Raw genomic sequence first — 14,494 nt, forward strand, 5'->3', positions numbered from 1 at the left:
CCAGAAGTTTCTGAAGAGTAAAATGTAAAAGAGTCTTATCAAAGTAGAGGAAATGGTAAATTGCTCTTAATGTGGTTTTAATGAAAGGAAGGATGTTTCAGACAGTGGGATCTAAATTTTTCCATCAGTGGTGCTTGCACAGACCTTTCTGACTTGTGGTTCATACAGCTAATCCCCATTGTTTATTGATAATAGGTTAAAACAAGCATTTTGCAGTAGCAGGCATATATATAAAAATGTAATGCGTACTGTAAAGATAATCCTAATCAACCAACCAATGCTCTGTGCTTTCTTTTAGGAATGAGTCAATGGTTTGGATTAGTGTTTTCCAATTTTTAATGAAGACCTAAGGGTATGAGAATAGCCTAGATTTGGATATTCACACTTAGTAATTTCATTATCAAATTTCAGTTTTCCTGCTATAAATATCAAATGCAGAAATAAGAAAGCTAGTGGAATCTGCCTTTTCTTACCCAAACTACTGCTCACTGAAACCATCGTACCCACCTGTGCGAGGAGATGCACTTTGCAACTTTTTACTGAGAGTCTCTTTAACAAACTCTATCATGATGTTGTCCCTTTTAAGTTAGTTCTTTGTATGATGTCTGTGTGTGCACAGTTGTCAAAATGTGAGGATTTTTATTTTTTATTTCCCAGAGACAGTTTAGTTAATCAGTCAGGAGCCGTAATAATCTTCCTACACAACCATGTGTAGGCTGGCAAAATTGTTGTTCATTTCACCTAGACATCTCAAAACCAAGAGCTTTCAAGGTGTTCTTGAGCTTCTTAATGCGTTCAGCACCAAATACCTATGGCTTGGTAGACTTCTGCATTTTGCTAGTGTGCTCTTAGGTTAAGATAGTATGGTGTGTACGCAGTCATGAGTGTATATGGACTCTGTGTGTTCAGGACAGGAGTTAAAAGAGCAAAGATGCATGTAACAACTCTATAGAAAGAATATCTCAAAATTGCTTTTGGGGGTGAGTTTGTGGACAGAGATTAAATTTAGAATTCTCTTCTGGATTTTCTTTAAAATTTCTGCAGAGTTTGGTGATTCTTTCTTTATTACTGCCTAATTCTTCTGCATCTTTTGGTATCTTCCTGAGGACATGGCAGCCTGCTCTTACCTCTAACATATCTGAGGAGAAGTGAGGTAATGGATATGAGCTAGCTTCTCCATGCTTATGAGAAAGATGTTTCATCCCCTTTCCCACCTCCCTGCCAATAGCTCTCCTTTATCACACACATCAGCTGAGGGTGGAGCAGAGCTGTTGAAGGCTTATGTTATGTGAAGTTCTCAGCTTTCCTTTTCTTTCTCAGTCCTTCATGTCTTGGTTCCTGTGAAGAAAAATGGCAGTGGGAATAATGAGACAAGTTTCCAGCTTGCTTTGCAGCTGGAAGAAGACAGCATAGGTTTTTGTCCAAGGACAGCAAGCAGCTCTTATGATCAAACTGGATCTCTTGACAAAGAGATGCCCCATTCTCTGAATTTTCCATAGCGAATAACTCTTGTGGGGAATTCTTAAAGCCTTAAAACAACTTTTCTTTCTACAGGACATTTCCTAAAAAGAGAGAAGAAATCTTTAAAAAGGACAGATTCTTAGCAGAGAACTATTTTGGTTTTTGTAATTTACTTCTACATGTACATGGGCAGGATGGTAAGAGTCCAAACAGTCTTACGCTTCTTCTGCTATGGCTTATCATTTGCTTTATAAAAAGGTCTTTTAAACAGATCCAAAATTCCTCTCTAAAGAAGAATTCTTTAACACAGGTAGATGCCTCTCTCCCACCTTTATCTTCTGCTTGAGAAGAGAGAAACAGCTCGGGGTGCCTTTCTAGCAACTTTAGTGAAATAACCAAGGGAATGTTCAGATTTTTAGTCAGGATATTGAAGAATTTGAATATGGTCAAGACAGTTAATAGGTTTCCTGGCAAAGTCCAGGAAAAAACAAGTAGCTGAATTCAAGTGATTTTTTTTTTCAGCATGTTGTCATTTCATTCCCTACCGCACTTGAATAGAGGACATTTAGTAAGAGCACGTATGAGGGTCTATAGACATTTCAGTGGGGAAGGATTATTCCTTATAATCCTGCCTCAGCAGAAGGAAGTATCAGAATAATTTATATTCTCTGATCTGCAAAGTTTTGGCTATTCTGGAAAAACTTACAATTCTTCTAGCCTTCTAACAGGAGAGAAATGTATTCACACATTTCAGAACACAGAGGAGTATGTAATTTTGCTCTTTTTTTTTTTTCCTTCCAAAATTTGTGGGAATGATGTTCTTCCTTTTAATGTATTCTAGTCTATATACCATTGCAATGAAGGACAATACATGTAATTCAAGACAGAGAAGGGGACGTTTGGCCTGAGGAGGACAAAACTCTTCCTTTCATAGGATTCCACTTCCCCAGGAAGCTGAAGGTGTCTGTAATATCTACATGCAGTGAAGAAACTGAAAAATTTGTGCCTTGCCAGCCCACCCAGAAAACTACACATTAACATCTTGCTTCTTGCTTGGAATGATGATATATAGCTGAGTTGTCTTGACAAGCTTTTGAGCTTGCAGCTCTAGGCAGTGAGAACGTCTCAGCCTAGTGTTGCAATCATCCATCCGTCCCTAATTCTGCATCTTATGCAGTCAAATAAAGCATGGTATCGCTGGAACGATGCCCTGAAGAGGAGACCTGCCACAGTGTGTATCTTGATCATTCCTGGTGCGAGCCATTGGTCTGTGAAACAGCATAGATCTCTCTCAGTGAGACTGGGCAGAGGTATCCACTAGGCACCTGAACCATTTATCACAGCTTGAATTAGCACAAGCAAATGATAAAATAAAAAATGCAAAGATAGCTGTCAGCCTAAGACTATTTAAATGGAATAAATTTGTAATTGTGGTTTAGTCTTCAAAGCTTTCCTGCTACCCCTGTAAGTTCAAAGGGTTAGGAATTAAATCAATATAGTGATCAGCTTCAAACCCACAGTACTATGGAAATTTCTGAAAGTAGAGTAAAATTTGTGTTGAGTTTGCCCACAGCTTAAATCTCTTGCTATGGTAGATTTTAATCTTCATTTCTCTGCAGTATGATGTGAAGAACCATCGCACCTTTCTGAAGCGCACCAAGTATGAGAACTTACACCTTGAGGATTTATTTGTGGGCAACAAAATTACTGTTTTTTCCCGTCATCTATCCTTAGTGGACTATGGCGATCAATATACAGCCCGCAAGCTGGGGAGCCGCAAAGAGAGGTAAGAAAGCATGTTTTTTGAAATCTTTCTTTGTTGTTGGGGTTTCAAAGAAATTGTTCTTTGCTGGAAATGAGTTAAGTTTTCTGTACTATGGGGAGAGGAGGAGATAGCTACAAGTTTGCATGCAGTTTGAAGTGATCTGGCATACTGATAGCTGGAGAGAAGCAAAGTGGCCCCTGCTTGTGGGCAAACCCATGACTGCCATTGTTACCTGATAAATCTTCAAGGCCAGCTCGTCCATGGTGTCAACTGCTGCCTCCTGTAGGTCTCTTGGGAGAGAAGAGGGGGAGGAGAAAAACAGGGGGTCCTGTTCAGCTTTGTTACTCCCCCGGGCAGGCAGCAGTAGGATTCTTGTGGTTTGTGGATTCTCTTGGGGCAGAATTGATATGGTAACCCTGATGTGTGCTGGGCTCGAAAGGCCTGGATCTTGCGAAACTAGCACCTGTCTCTCTGGGATCTGTGCAGAAGCCTAGTGCCTTACCAATCAAATCTACTCTGTGTTAGTAGTAGTAACTGAAAACAGGAGGAACAGGAGTGAGAGAGGCCCATTCCCATTCTCCATTGTTTTTCCCACTATGGAGGATTTTTTCTGAGAATTTTTTCAGCATCTCCTAAATTCTCTGCATCAGGACAGGAAGTGTAGAGTGAGAATGTCAATAAAGCTTATAGGCTTGTTTGTTAAGACAGATTTTGTTTATAATGGATGAAGATAAGTCTCATCATCTCTTTTTGGTTGAAAGACATGCTTTGGAAGACTTTAAGAGCCGTCCAAGAACAAAAAAATATCAGGAGAGACTTAATAAAATGACAATAAGATTAGTTTACAAGGAATTTAAATCTGGTTTGACTGCAGTGCAGGTAATACCTGAATTTGCAAATTAATGAATTTTGATAATTTGCTTCAGCTTTTTTTGAACAGAACAGAGAATATTTTCTTAGGTATGATGTTCCAGTGAGCCCTATTCGCCTATTTTCTTGCTCCCTCCCCCTAACTGGGCTTATTTTGAACTCTTTTTGGAGAGTTGTACATAACCAGACATACAGAAAGAGTTGCAAGTTTTAACACACATCTTTGTCTTAGCCTCACAAAAACATTGGCGTGGAAATGACTGCCATAATATCTTTCCATGAGGAGTTCTGGTAATTTTTGTCCAAGCTGGGGTTGGGCATGGTGGAAGAATAGCAAAGGAGGTGGAGAATACAGGAGGACGGCTTCTGTATACGTGGCTACTCTATCTATTCCTCAGTGGAGCCTTGGGTAGATTACATCTGTCTTGTTTATGGTTTTTATATCAATGTAACTTTTGATTTCCTGCTCTGCCTAAACTAGCATAAGCCCTGGTGCTGATGCAGTTATACCAAGAAAAGGCATAAATGTTATAAAATGACATTTTCTTCTTGTAAGGGAAGTTGCCATCTATACAGCAACACTGTAGTTGTGTCAGTGAAGTGGTCCTGGGAGGGGGTGAATTTTTGTACTGCTCTACAAAAGGAAGGAAGGGAATTTATGACATGTCAGCTGTTTGGAAAACGTTTTAGGAATGTTGACTGAAAGATAACATAGATATGCAAGTGTTGTTACATATTCAGAGTAGCCCAAAGGAACATAGTGAAAAGTGTCTTAAACAGGCAAGGGATCCTCAAAATCCAGTTTCTTCACAGAAGCTTTCACTGGGTAAACAGGGTCATATTAAAAGAGTCCTTGGGCAAAATAGTTGCATATGAGGTATTTGTCTTTTTGGCTTGTTCCTAGCAGGTTTTACAACAGTTATTAGTTAAATAGATTTAGTAAGATTTCTGCAATACGTGATAATTCCTAAAATAATCTGTAGTTGGAATTCTATTAATAATTTTAAGGATGTTGTATGAGGCAGAATGTTTCCCCATCTTTTTCTTGCCTTTGTTCTGTACAGAACTATCAGCAGTTTAGTTTGACTTTGGAAATAAGTTCTTTGGTCACTGAATATGTATGCAGACAGGCTGAGCAAAGGTCTTTGAGGGAGACTGAGGAATGTATATAAAAAATCTTAAATGTTTTGAATTAGAGACCTTTGTTTTTGTCCGTAAAGCAAGTGAATGTGACTCTAGGTACATGAGGTACAAAATAGGTGTGTAAAAAGAGGCTAGATTTGCACAGGCCCTTTCTAGAATTAGGCTAAAATTATTAAAACAGTTCTATGGATTTTCAATTTCTACACCTACTTTTCTTAAGTCTTGGGTCAATTTTTAAGTATAGCCATATTTGAGTGTTCTTCTTCCCTGCTCCCCTTCCACTGTATCATAAGGAAACCGTCACAAACAGTGACTAAAGTGGGTGAGTAAGCATGTGGTTACTTACAGTGTACCACATAAGGAATCATGGCGTGGAACAGGGATTTCTGCTTCTGTAGTTTTTCACTTGTGATCCTTGGTGGTTGTAACCTGAGGTAAACATTTGTTTGACTAGTGTGTCCTGTCTAAGTAGACTATACTTAGAGTCAGTTAATATCACTGGTTTTGAAAATGGTGTTAGAAAGCTTGTGTCTCAACCAGAAATACTTGAATTCTTTTTTGATTGGGATATGTTATTCCTACACTTCTAGTCATTGCCATAATCAGTGTTTCTTCCCCTACAAGACGTAAGCTACTGTACATGCAGCAGTCCTATTATTAGAAATAAGCAGGTCTCAAAAGCATAGCCACAGCATGCTTTGTGCACCATTCCTTTGATCAGTTCCCATCTTCTGTTGTTTCAGTACTCACTGCAGTACTGTCGTACAGTCCCTCTGAAAATGTAAGTAAATGAGCTTAATTTTCATTCTTTCTCCTTTGTTCCTAGACATAAAACTGTTTCAAACTGTACTTTGCAGGCTGCATCATGTCAAACCACAGAAACATATTCCTAATTAAAACTAAAAATAGGGCACATGAATCAAAATCCAATCTCAGAAACAGTCTTCAGCATCCTGAATTATACTTTTCTTATCCTGCATACCTCTGAGAAGCTCACACTGAAATGTTAAAGTTTATATATCAGTGTTAGAGAAAAGATGTTATGAGAGTTGCTCATTGCAGTTTGTATTAATGTCTTCTAGGTAAATTGCTTCATAATGCAATATTTCATCACATATTGGTAGGAATTACAGTTTTACTAGAAAGCTTGAAATTAGAAAAGTAAGGGACAATGTATTTCTAACATTAGCAGTGTGTCTCAAATAGCCTGTGTAATAACATAGATTCAAAAAACTATTCCTCAAGGAAATGCAAACAGCACTGGCGATCTCATTGCAGTGGTTTGACCCTTACTGTTCATGGTAAATGACAGAGTTGAGAACCTCTTATGCCAGGATGCAGGTCATACATTGTGTGACCGGGTGGGTACGTGTCATCGGTCAAGCATGCAGTTGCTCCCCTTCATGTGCCTTGATGCACACCCTGTCATATGATAAATAATACCACAAAATGAGGTGGAGCTCAGGCTACAGGCCATAAATTGCGTGGAGTATGCTGGCAAACTGTGTTGAATGTTGGCCAGAGGTCAGCCTTTCCTGATCTGAAGATAGGGCTAAACCCTATTTAGTCTGCACTGCAATGGACTGAAGCATAGGCTTGGTTGACCACTCTCATGCAGTTTCTGTCTACACCCTTAGTCCATCGGTCTTTTTGTGTCATATTTCCCAACAGATCTGGGCCTAAGCTGGTCCGTGTATATGAGCTTCCTGATGCTTGAGGAAATCTGTTTGTTTCTGAGCTCTGAAGGTCATCTATGTCTCTCCCTTAGTTTCAGATGAAATGTCACGTATGTTCAAATCTTCCTCTTTACATTTCCTGGTCCTAACACCTCTCTTCCTTTAGATTTGCTGTGAAATAGATAGTCTGTCTGTTCCCAAAGCATCTGTCAGTTTGAGGTCACTTAAAGTTCAAAGTAAATGTAGTGGAAGTACATCCATCTCCTGTAACCTCAGCATAATTGCCCTGGCTAGAATGTATTGCTGCCAACCTGAAGGCTGCTTTCCATGCTATGCTGGTATATAAAATGAGAAATTTGCAATTATTTGCCTTTGATTTAGGGAAGTACTGCAATAAAAAATTCTATGGAAAGAGCTCTTTAGGATTGTCAGAGACGTGGAGTTTCTGAGATACAGGGTTGAATAAATCTGTTGATTTGTAAGCTGAGCACATTTGAAGCTGACTCACCACAAGATGAATGCAAATAGAAAATGCCATTTTACAGACCTTCTTTTTGTGCTTGTTATTTTTGATTAATAATATGTTTAGTGCTGAGGGTGTACTTGGTGCTATGCAAAAAGCACTAATAAAACAGTCCTGGCCTTGGGGATGTACAGTATAAAAAGATAATTATCAAGAAGACAAGGATGTACTTGGGAACAAAGATGTGGGGGAGAGTGTAAAGATTTTTGGATTGGTCTCTCTTAGAATATAGCTGTCAGTCAGTATAAGAGACGTAATTCCTCCTCTGCCAACCTTTTATTGTGGCTATTAACAGTGTTAGCTATTTGGCATGCAAACTGTATACCATGAAGTGTTTGTACTGTACCAAGCACAATAGGACCTTCTTCTCACTGAGGCCCCAAATATTTTAAAAGTAATAATAAAACAATCATTTCACTTCGAGTTTTATGGAAGAGGCACATGTTTAAGTAGTATTTTTAAATAGGGAATTTTGACAGCTTCATTTTTATGTATATAATGATTAACATTAGGAAAAAAGGCAGCTGAGCAAGTGTAGGGAGACATTAACAAATCAGTTGTGTTCTAACCCAGAGCCGTGAGTGAGGAGCTATAGAGATATAAACTAGCTAAGGAAGAAGTGGTCAAATTGTTTGCTCTGAGAGTGGAGGGAGAAGCCAGTAAATAATGACTGCTGGTGGAACACTGTGGGCTGACTTGGGTTAGAAAGCCAAGGAAATTCTAATGTGCAAAGCTCGTTCTTATCAGAATAGTGCCTTGCGCAGGCAGTCAAGAACAGCGTGGAAATTGATGAGACACTGGGACTAGAATGTTTGACTGTGGCAGAATTTCTCTTTGATGTGATGTTTTTTTGCCTGAATATAAACTCAACATGCACACCAAATGCTTTAAGGAAAGTAGTGTTGGCTGTATCTCTCTACTTTGTTTTTTCCCCCCCAGAACGCTGGCTTTGATTAAACCTGATGCAATGCCCAAGGTTGGAGAATTAATTGATATAATTATTAATGCAGGATTTACAATAACTAAGGCCAGAATGATGGTGCTTTCAAGGTAAGGAATTTTTGAGGTTAGCTCTATCGTATCTAAATACTATTTTTGCAGTTAAGGATGTTCTCTGAAGCTATCCTGTGTTGTTCCACACATCAAATCCATTCCAGTGAGTAATAGAGGGAAGACTCATCAGTTTCATAATCATGTAAGTTTCTGAAAGCATGTAGAGAATTAAGCTAAGTATTAAAAAGTTCTGTGCAAATGAGTATAGGTGATTAAATATGTAATGTCCCTGTATGAATCCAAGGTGACTACCATAGCTTTAGCAATTCAGCAGTTTACTTCTGACATGTCTGTATGTCCTCACCTCATGGCTTCCTGATACAAACCATATTGCTGATTAACAGTGTTGTCTTTAAAGTAGTTGGTTTGTTCGCTCTCAGTAAATCCATTGTCTTAATTTGTGCTCTCAGAACTCAAACTTGTTCACTTTTTCATGACTGGAAGTCCCAGGCAAAGCAAGTGATCTTCTGATGTTGTTGCAGGGTTGGACAGATTTTACTCATGCATCTTCCTAATCCTCCCCAACCTTCACTGTTCTCCACTTACCTCATTGAGCCACAAGATTTAAAAAAAGGCATGCTGCAGAGGAAAGAAAACATAATTAATTTACCCTGGAAGACTTCCCCAAAGTTACTGCACTATTTCTCCATTGCTGCTTTGCCGAACCTGTTTATACACAACGTGTCTTTGAAAAGAAAAGCTAGGTGTCTTACATAATACCATTTTCATGTGTTCTTATGGTTTCTGTTTGAGGTCAGGAACAATTTCCCCCTACTTCAAAACCTTTCTGGCTTTCTGAAATACTGATAAAACAACTATGTGACTTCCTCCTCTTGTCTCTGCATTCACCTGCTGCAAGGTTTGATGATACTGGTCCCAGATCCTCCCTCAAACAACTCCAGTTCATGAGTTCAATCAGGTTTCTAATGCTGATTCACAATTCACAATGCCTTTCAAGCCAGCTTTTTTTGGCTTGCTGTCCTGCAGTCTGAGAGATTTGATCCTGGAGTGTTGTGTTGGGTGGTTCTTTATTTCGGTGTCTGTCTGAGGACTTAAAGCACTCATGTGCTTTAGAGTTGACTCACACTGAAGGGAAGAAACTTTGAGACTTGATCTTTTATTGCGTATTGCTATATAAAAATTTCTGCTTGTCTTGTATAATTAAAAATAATTATTAATAAGCACAAGATTGGGCTGTGATACTGGATATATTTAAAATAATGTTTTGAGTATTTGTGGTTTCTTTGCATACTATGTACTCTATTTTTTGGGACTGTGCCATTTTAAAATGATAGAACTATGGCTTTGCCAAAGTCTTCTATGCTTAGATCTCTGCAGGCATGCTTGTTCAAACCAGCATCATCATCTACTGCTTTCTTTAAAAGGATTATTACTGACATTTGTCTGGCAATCACTGTTAAGTAGATTCATGCCTTCTGTAAAAATTGTAGCCAAGATATGAAAGTGAGGGCAGGCACCTGCTTTGATAGGTCAGCTCTCTAGTCTCTTCATTTAATCATATGTCAGTTCAGTCTATTATTCCCAGATGAACACTGTTTTCCATTCTTTAAAAGCAAAGAACTAATGAGAGAGATGAAATGAGAAAGGAAGTAAGTTATACATCACAACTACAGTTTTGTATTTATTGCAATAGGAATTCTAAACTGAGTAGTAGAGCTCAATTTGTTTCAGAAATATATCCCTCAAATATTTCTTTGTGTTCAGAAATTATAATACTTAATCTGTTTGCATATCTTTTTCATATTTGCTTTCCAAAATTATTTGGTGAATTAGTTTCAGAAGAGGATTTTCTGGTGAAATAGTGAATTGTAAGCAAAAACTTCAGGCTATTTGCAGAGTGTAGGTTTGAAGCTTGAGATCACAAGAGTTCCTGTGACTAGCATAATTTTTAAATCATGTTACTGCCTTAGTTATGAAATGGAAGGAAAGCATATTAGCTGTATGGTCAATGAAAATCTTTTGAATTTTGAATGGCTCATACTTACACTGAACTGAAAGCAACAAACCAGGAATTATTCAGTTCCAATGAGCAGGTGGTCATTTTGATAAAAAAAGCTGGAGAAAGCTGTGACTGTTCAAATATTTGTCAAGGTTAGGAAAATTAAATTCTTCTTAGGTTCTTCTTGAGGTTATTTCTTTCCTCTGGCAATATTGGGCTTAAGTCTGGACTGCAAATGGGAGAGACATGTGAAAAGTTCCATTGCAGATGACAGAACCATGCCTTTGTTCATACTTGGAATCTGTTATTTGAAAAACATGCAGGTAATTTCTTTCAGTAAAGAGAGTTGCTCAAAGTGAGCAAAATCATGGAGACCAGAAAAAATCAGAAGATAGTTTGTGATTTTCGGGGGTGGGGGGGGTGTTATATATATATGTGTGTGTGTATATATACCTATATCTATACATCTATATTTATATCTTTTTATTCTTCCAGAAAAGAAGCAGCTGATTTCTACATAGACCATCAATCAAAACCTTTTTATAAGTAGGTATATCATTTTCAGCTTGACATGTATTAAGCTTATTTATTGAATGCACAGGATTCATTTACCATATTTGGTACTGTAGGACCATGGGAAAATCAGAACTTGTCTTAGTTGAGTGGAGCCCTTTGTGAAGTATGCACCCTGTTCATCTTCCTCCAGGGAGAGATCCTTATTTCAGCTATTCAAGGTTTTAACTGACACTCTTTACAGCCTGATGATATCAGGGGAATGTCTTTGGTCTCTCAGAAGTGAAAATGCTCCTAGCAAAGCGAAACTTCAAAGCCAAGGGAAGGAGCATCTTCAGGATCAGGGTGGAGCTTGCAGGTAATGCGAATTAGGGGGGAACACTCAGCTGTAAGAATTGATTTGGTAGCAAGTACCCCAAATCATAAGTAAAGGAAAGGATAGTGCATAGGCAGTTGTTTACTGTACTGCTACCCTTGGACAACACATCAAACTTCTACAATGCTAGACTGCTCCACCTAACATAAAAAACCTTAGTCTTTCTATAACTGACCAGACTGATGCTTATGACCCAGAGATTGTGGCGTTTCTACTTTGCCTGAAAGTGCCAACAAACAACTTTCTTTTCCTCCCTCTGGATTTGGTGGTCCTCCTCTTTTAGGAAGAGGGTGCAGCTCTGCCTTGTTTTTCAGCCATGTTGGAATCTGGGTTTGCACTGACTTGGTCAAAAGACCTGGTTTCAGTACTGTCACGAAGTGCTTGAGTATTAGACTGCCAGCTGCTCTCCTGCAACAGCAACTGATTTATTGTGGGTCCAAACTCAAGCCCTTCACGGAGACATGGCCCCGCGCTATGTCTGACCATGTTGGAGATCAGAGGAAGATTTAGAATTGCCTTTTCTTTGCTGAGTGGGCCTGCTTGAATATGTTGATAAATAAGCAAGAACTTGCCCGTAGCGTTATTTCACAGATGTCTATCTACACTAATGGTAATTATCTGAGGAGCTGTAGCCTTTGTTCACTGTGATGTGCCTGTCTCCTATCCTACAGTCCTATTGGCTATGTCTTCTGTATAGGATTTTTCTCTAAATTAGAAACAAATAGTTATAAAGCATTACAAGTCAAATAGAACAAAAATCTTCAAGGCAGTGAAATGTAAAATCTCTGACTCATTTATATTTAGCATTGTATTACTTGTCTTTAAATTCAGATTTAGTTTGCAAGTTCACTAGTCAATGTAAGTCTAGTGAATAGTAGGGAAAATAGCAATTCTCCTTGTTTGGAAAAGAATATTTTTCATATTAAAGAATTTAATTTTTTTATTTAATAGTCAGGATTAGTCTGCACAGAAAGCAGTGTTGTAGAAATTGCTTTTTTCTTGGTTTACGTATGTGTAAGCCATTTAACTGTATCTTAAACAAGCAGTCTCTGACCAACAGAACCTGAGTTCCAAAAGCTTTTCCCTGTGTAGTTTCTTTATGTTTATGTAACTTTTCATAGTTTTAATATTGTTCCTTTAGCAAAGAACTAGTAGGATTTCTCTTCTCTTCTTGCCCACTGATTATTGCATAAATGATCATTAGAAAGAAGATGGAGAAGCATACACATCCACAATTATAATTGTGTAAAGCTCTTTTTTTAAGAAAGTAGTACAAAAAGCATTGAGTCAACTTTCTCCTTTGTTGGTTCTGTCCAGACTACACAGTGAAAAAGCAATCTTGTTGGTATGCATGTTTTGTAAGGATACAGAATTATAGCTATGGTGTTCTGTTTAGTTTTTAGGTAGAACGTTTGGGTTTCCAATTTTGGATGGTTGTTTTCCAGGTAAGTGAGGTGGTGAGGACAGGAGGCAGGCTGCTCCTGACAGTCTCTTCTCCTTACTCAGATTCAACCCATTAAAATCAGTTGACTTCTGCTTATGCAGGGATGTCATAACTCACTTTGTGGTTAAGTCCCCTCTCCCCAGAAAACTTTCCAAATCTTGCTTCTCCCTTCTCTCACACTTTGGATTTTCGCTGGGCAAAATCCATGGGAGAGGTCCACAGGGCAGTGGAACAATCCATCCTGACAGCAGTGCTGAAGTTGTGTCAGTGGGGAATGCACACGGGTCATGTATGAGAATCCTGAAATCCTGCTGTGCAGAAGAGACATGCTTAGGAATTGTTTCTGTCAGACAAATGGTTAGCGGGGTTTCTTTCACTGTTGCCAGTACTGATTTTTTAAAAAATCTTTTGAAATCTAACATACTACAAAGTAGCTTGAGTGAGTTTGTATTATCTGGTTCTTTTTCTACAACCGTAATAAGAAGGGAATGTCTGCACGTGACCTAGTCCAATCTCCTCCTCAAAGCAAAGCCAACTTCAAAGTTAGATCAGGTTGCTCAAGGCCTTGCCAAGTTGAGTTCTGAGCATCTCCACTGGATCATATGTTTTTGTTGGTTTTAATTTGTAGCGTGGATCACCATGTGCTGTTTCCGTTTTGCAGTGAGCTTCTCCAGTTTATAACGAGTGGTCCCATTGTTGCTATGGAAATCTTAGGAGATGATGCAGTTTGTAAATGGAAAACATTACTGGGGCCAGCAAACTCTGCAGTGGCTCAGACTGATGCACCAGACAGCATTAGAGCAAACTTTGGACATGATGGCCTAAGAAATGCAGCTCACGGCCCAGATTCGGTTGCTTCAGCTGCTCAAGTAAGTTTTTGACTGTTGACTGAAGTTTATCTTTATCTGGTAACAGCTGGGTCAAGAATTCCTCTTTTTTTTCCCCACTTGAGTTCAGAACTAGTTTAGATATTCTTCATGGATCCTTTTTAGCATAGAAAAATAAACTGTCTGAAAACAGAAATCTTGCTTATCTCTGTCACAAAGGGGAACCTTGGGCGCTTTGATCAGGAGAGCATGCCTGGTCATTTTTAATGTCTCCTGTACATCACAAACACTGAGTTAATTGCATAGTCTGTGTAATCTACCTATAGTCTACCAATGTTGGTCATAAAAAGAAAGGGATTAAACAATTAAATCCTTTTGTGCCCTCCTGTGTTTCGCTTATCTGTTCTCCTCCACAGTCCTCACTAGTCCTCTGCCTGCAGCCTACTTTCCTCTGCTGTTATTGTTCAGAATGAACAATTATGAAAACAGGCCCCTTTGTAGTGCTTTGTGTTTTGAGAGGTAATACAGTGGGCTTGGCTTTGAGGAGTTTGGTTCTCTTTTGCTTTGCTTGCGGTGTGTCTTTCCTTAGTCCTAAGAAAAAGCCCTGGGACTGAGTGATAGGTCTTACCAGCATTTCTACAGAATTAAGGTAGCTATTTGTGTGCGTTGTTGTGGGGTAGATATGCTGATAAATGATGGCAAGAATAAAGTTTACCTCATGATTGATTGGTATTGTGCTTAGCTCTAGACCACCGGGGAAGAGATACCAGTTGTTGCTTCCTTGATCCTAGTCTTTCCTCTATTTAAATTGGAACAGCTGCAATAGTACAGCTGGAGAGAGACCTGCCCCGGAACACCTAATAAGCTGCCAAGTACTGTAGAC

At 38.8% G+C, this 14,494-nt stretch overlaps 1 protein-coding gene across 1 annotated transcript in view; it reads left to right on the plus strand.

The window, feature by feature from the left end:
- Positions 1-14,494, plus strand: part of NME7 (NME/NM23 family member 7) — a gene marked incomplete at both ends in the record, with an annotated part of 54,530 nt that overhangs the window by 509 nt on the left and 39,527 nt on the right. Inside the window, 4 exons of the mRNA XM_009573092.1 lie at positions 3,081-3,247; positions 8,378-8,488; positions 10,947-10,997; positions 13,446-13,653. Coding sequence (XP_009571387.1) covers positions 3,081-3,247; positions 8,378-8,488; positions 10,947-10,997; positions 13,446-13,653 — 537 coding nt within the window. The remainder of the gene's footprint in view (positions 1-3,080; positions 3,248-8,377; positions 8,489-10,946; positions 10,998-13,445; positions 13,654-14,494) is intronic.

The sequence above is a fragment of the Fulmarus glacialis genome, unplaced genomic scaffold, assembly GCF_000690835.1.
Source record: "Fulmarus glacialis isolate BGI_N327 unplaced genomic scaffold, ASM69083v1 scaffold30792, whole genome shotgun sequence".
NCBI classification, from domain to species: Eukaryota; Metazoa; Chordata; class Aves; order Procellariiformes; family Procellariidae; genus Fulmarus; species Fulmarus glacialis.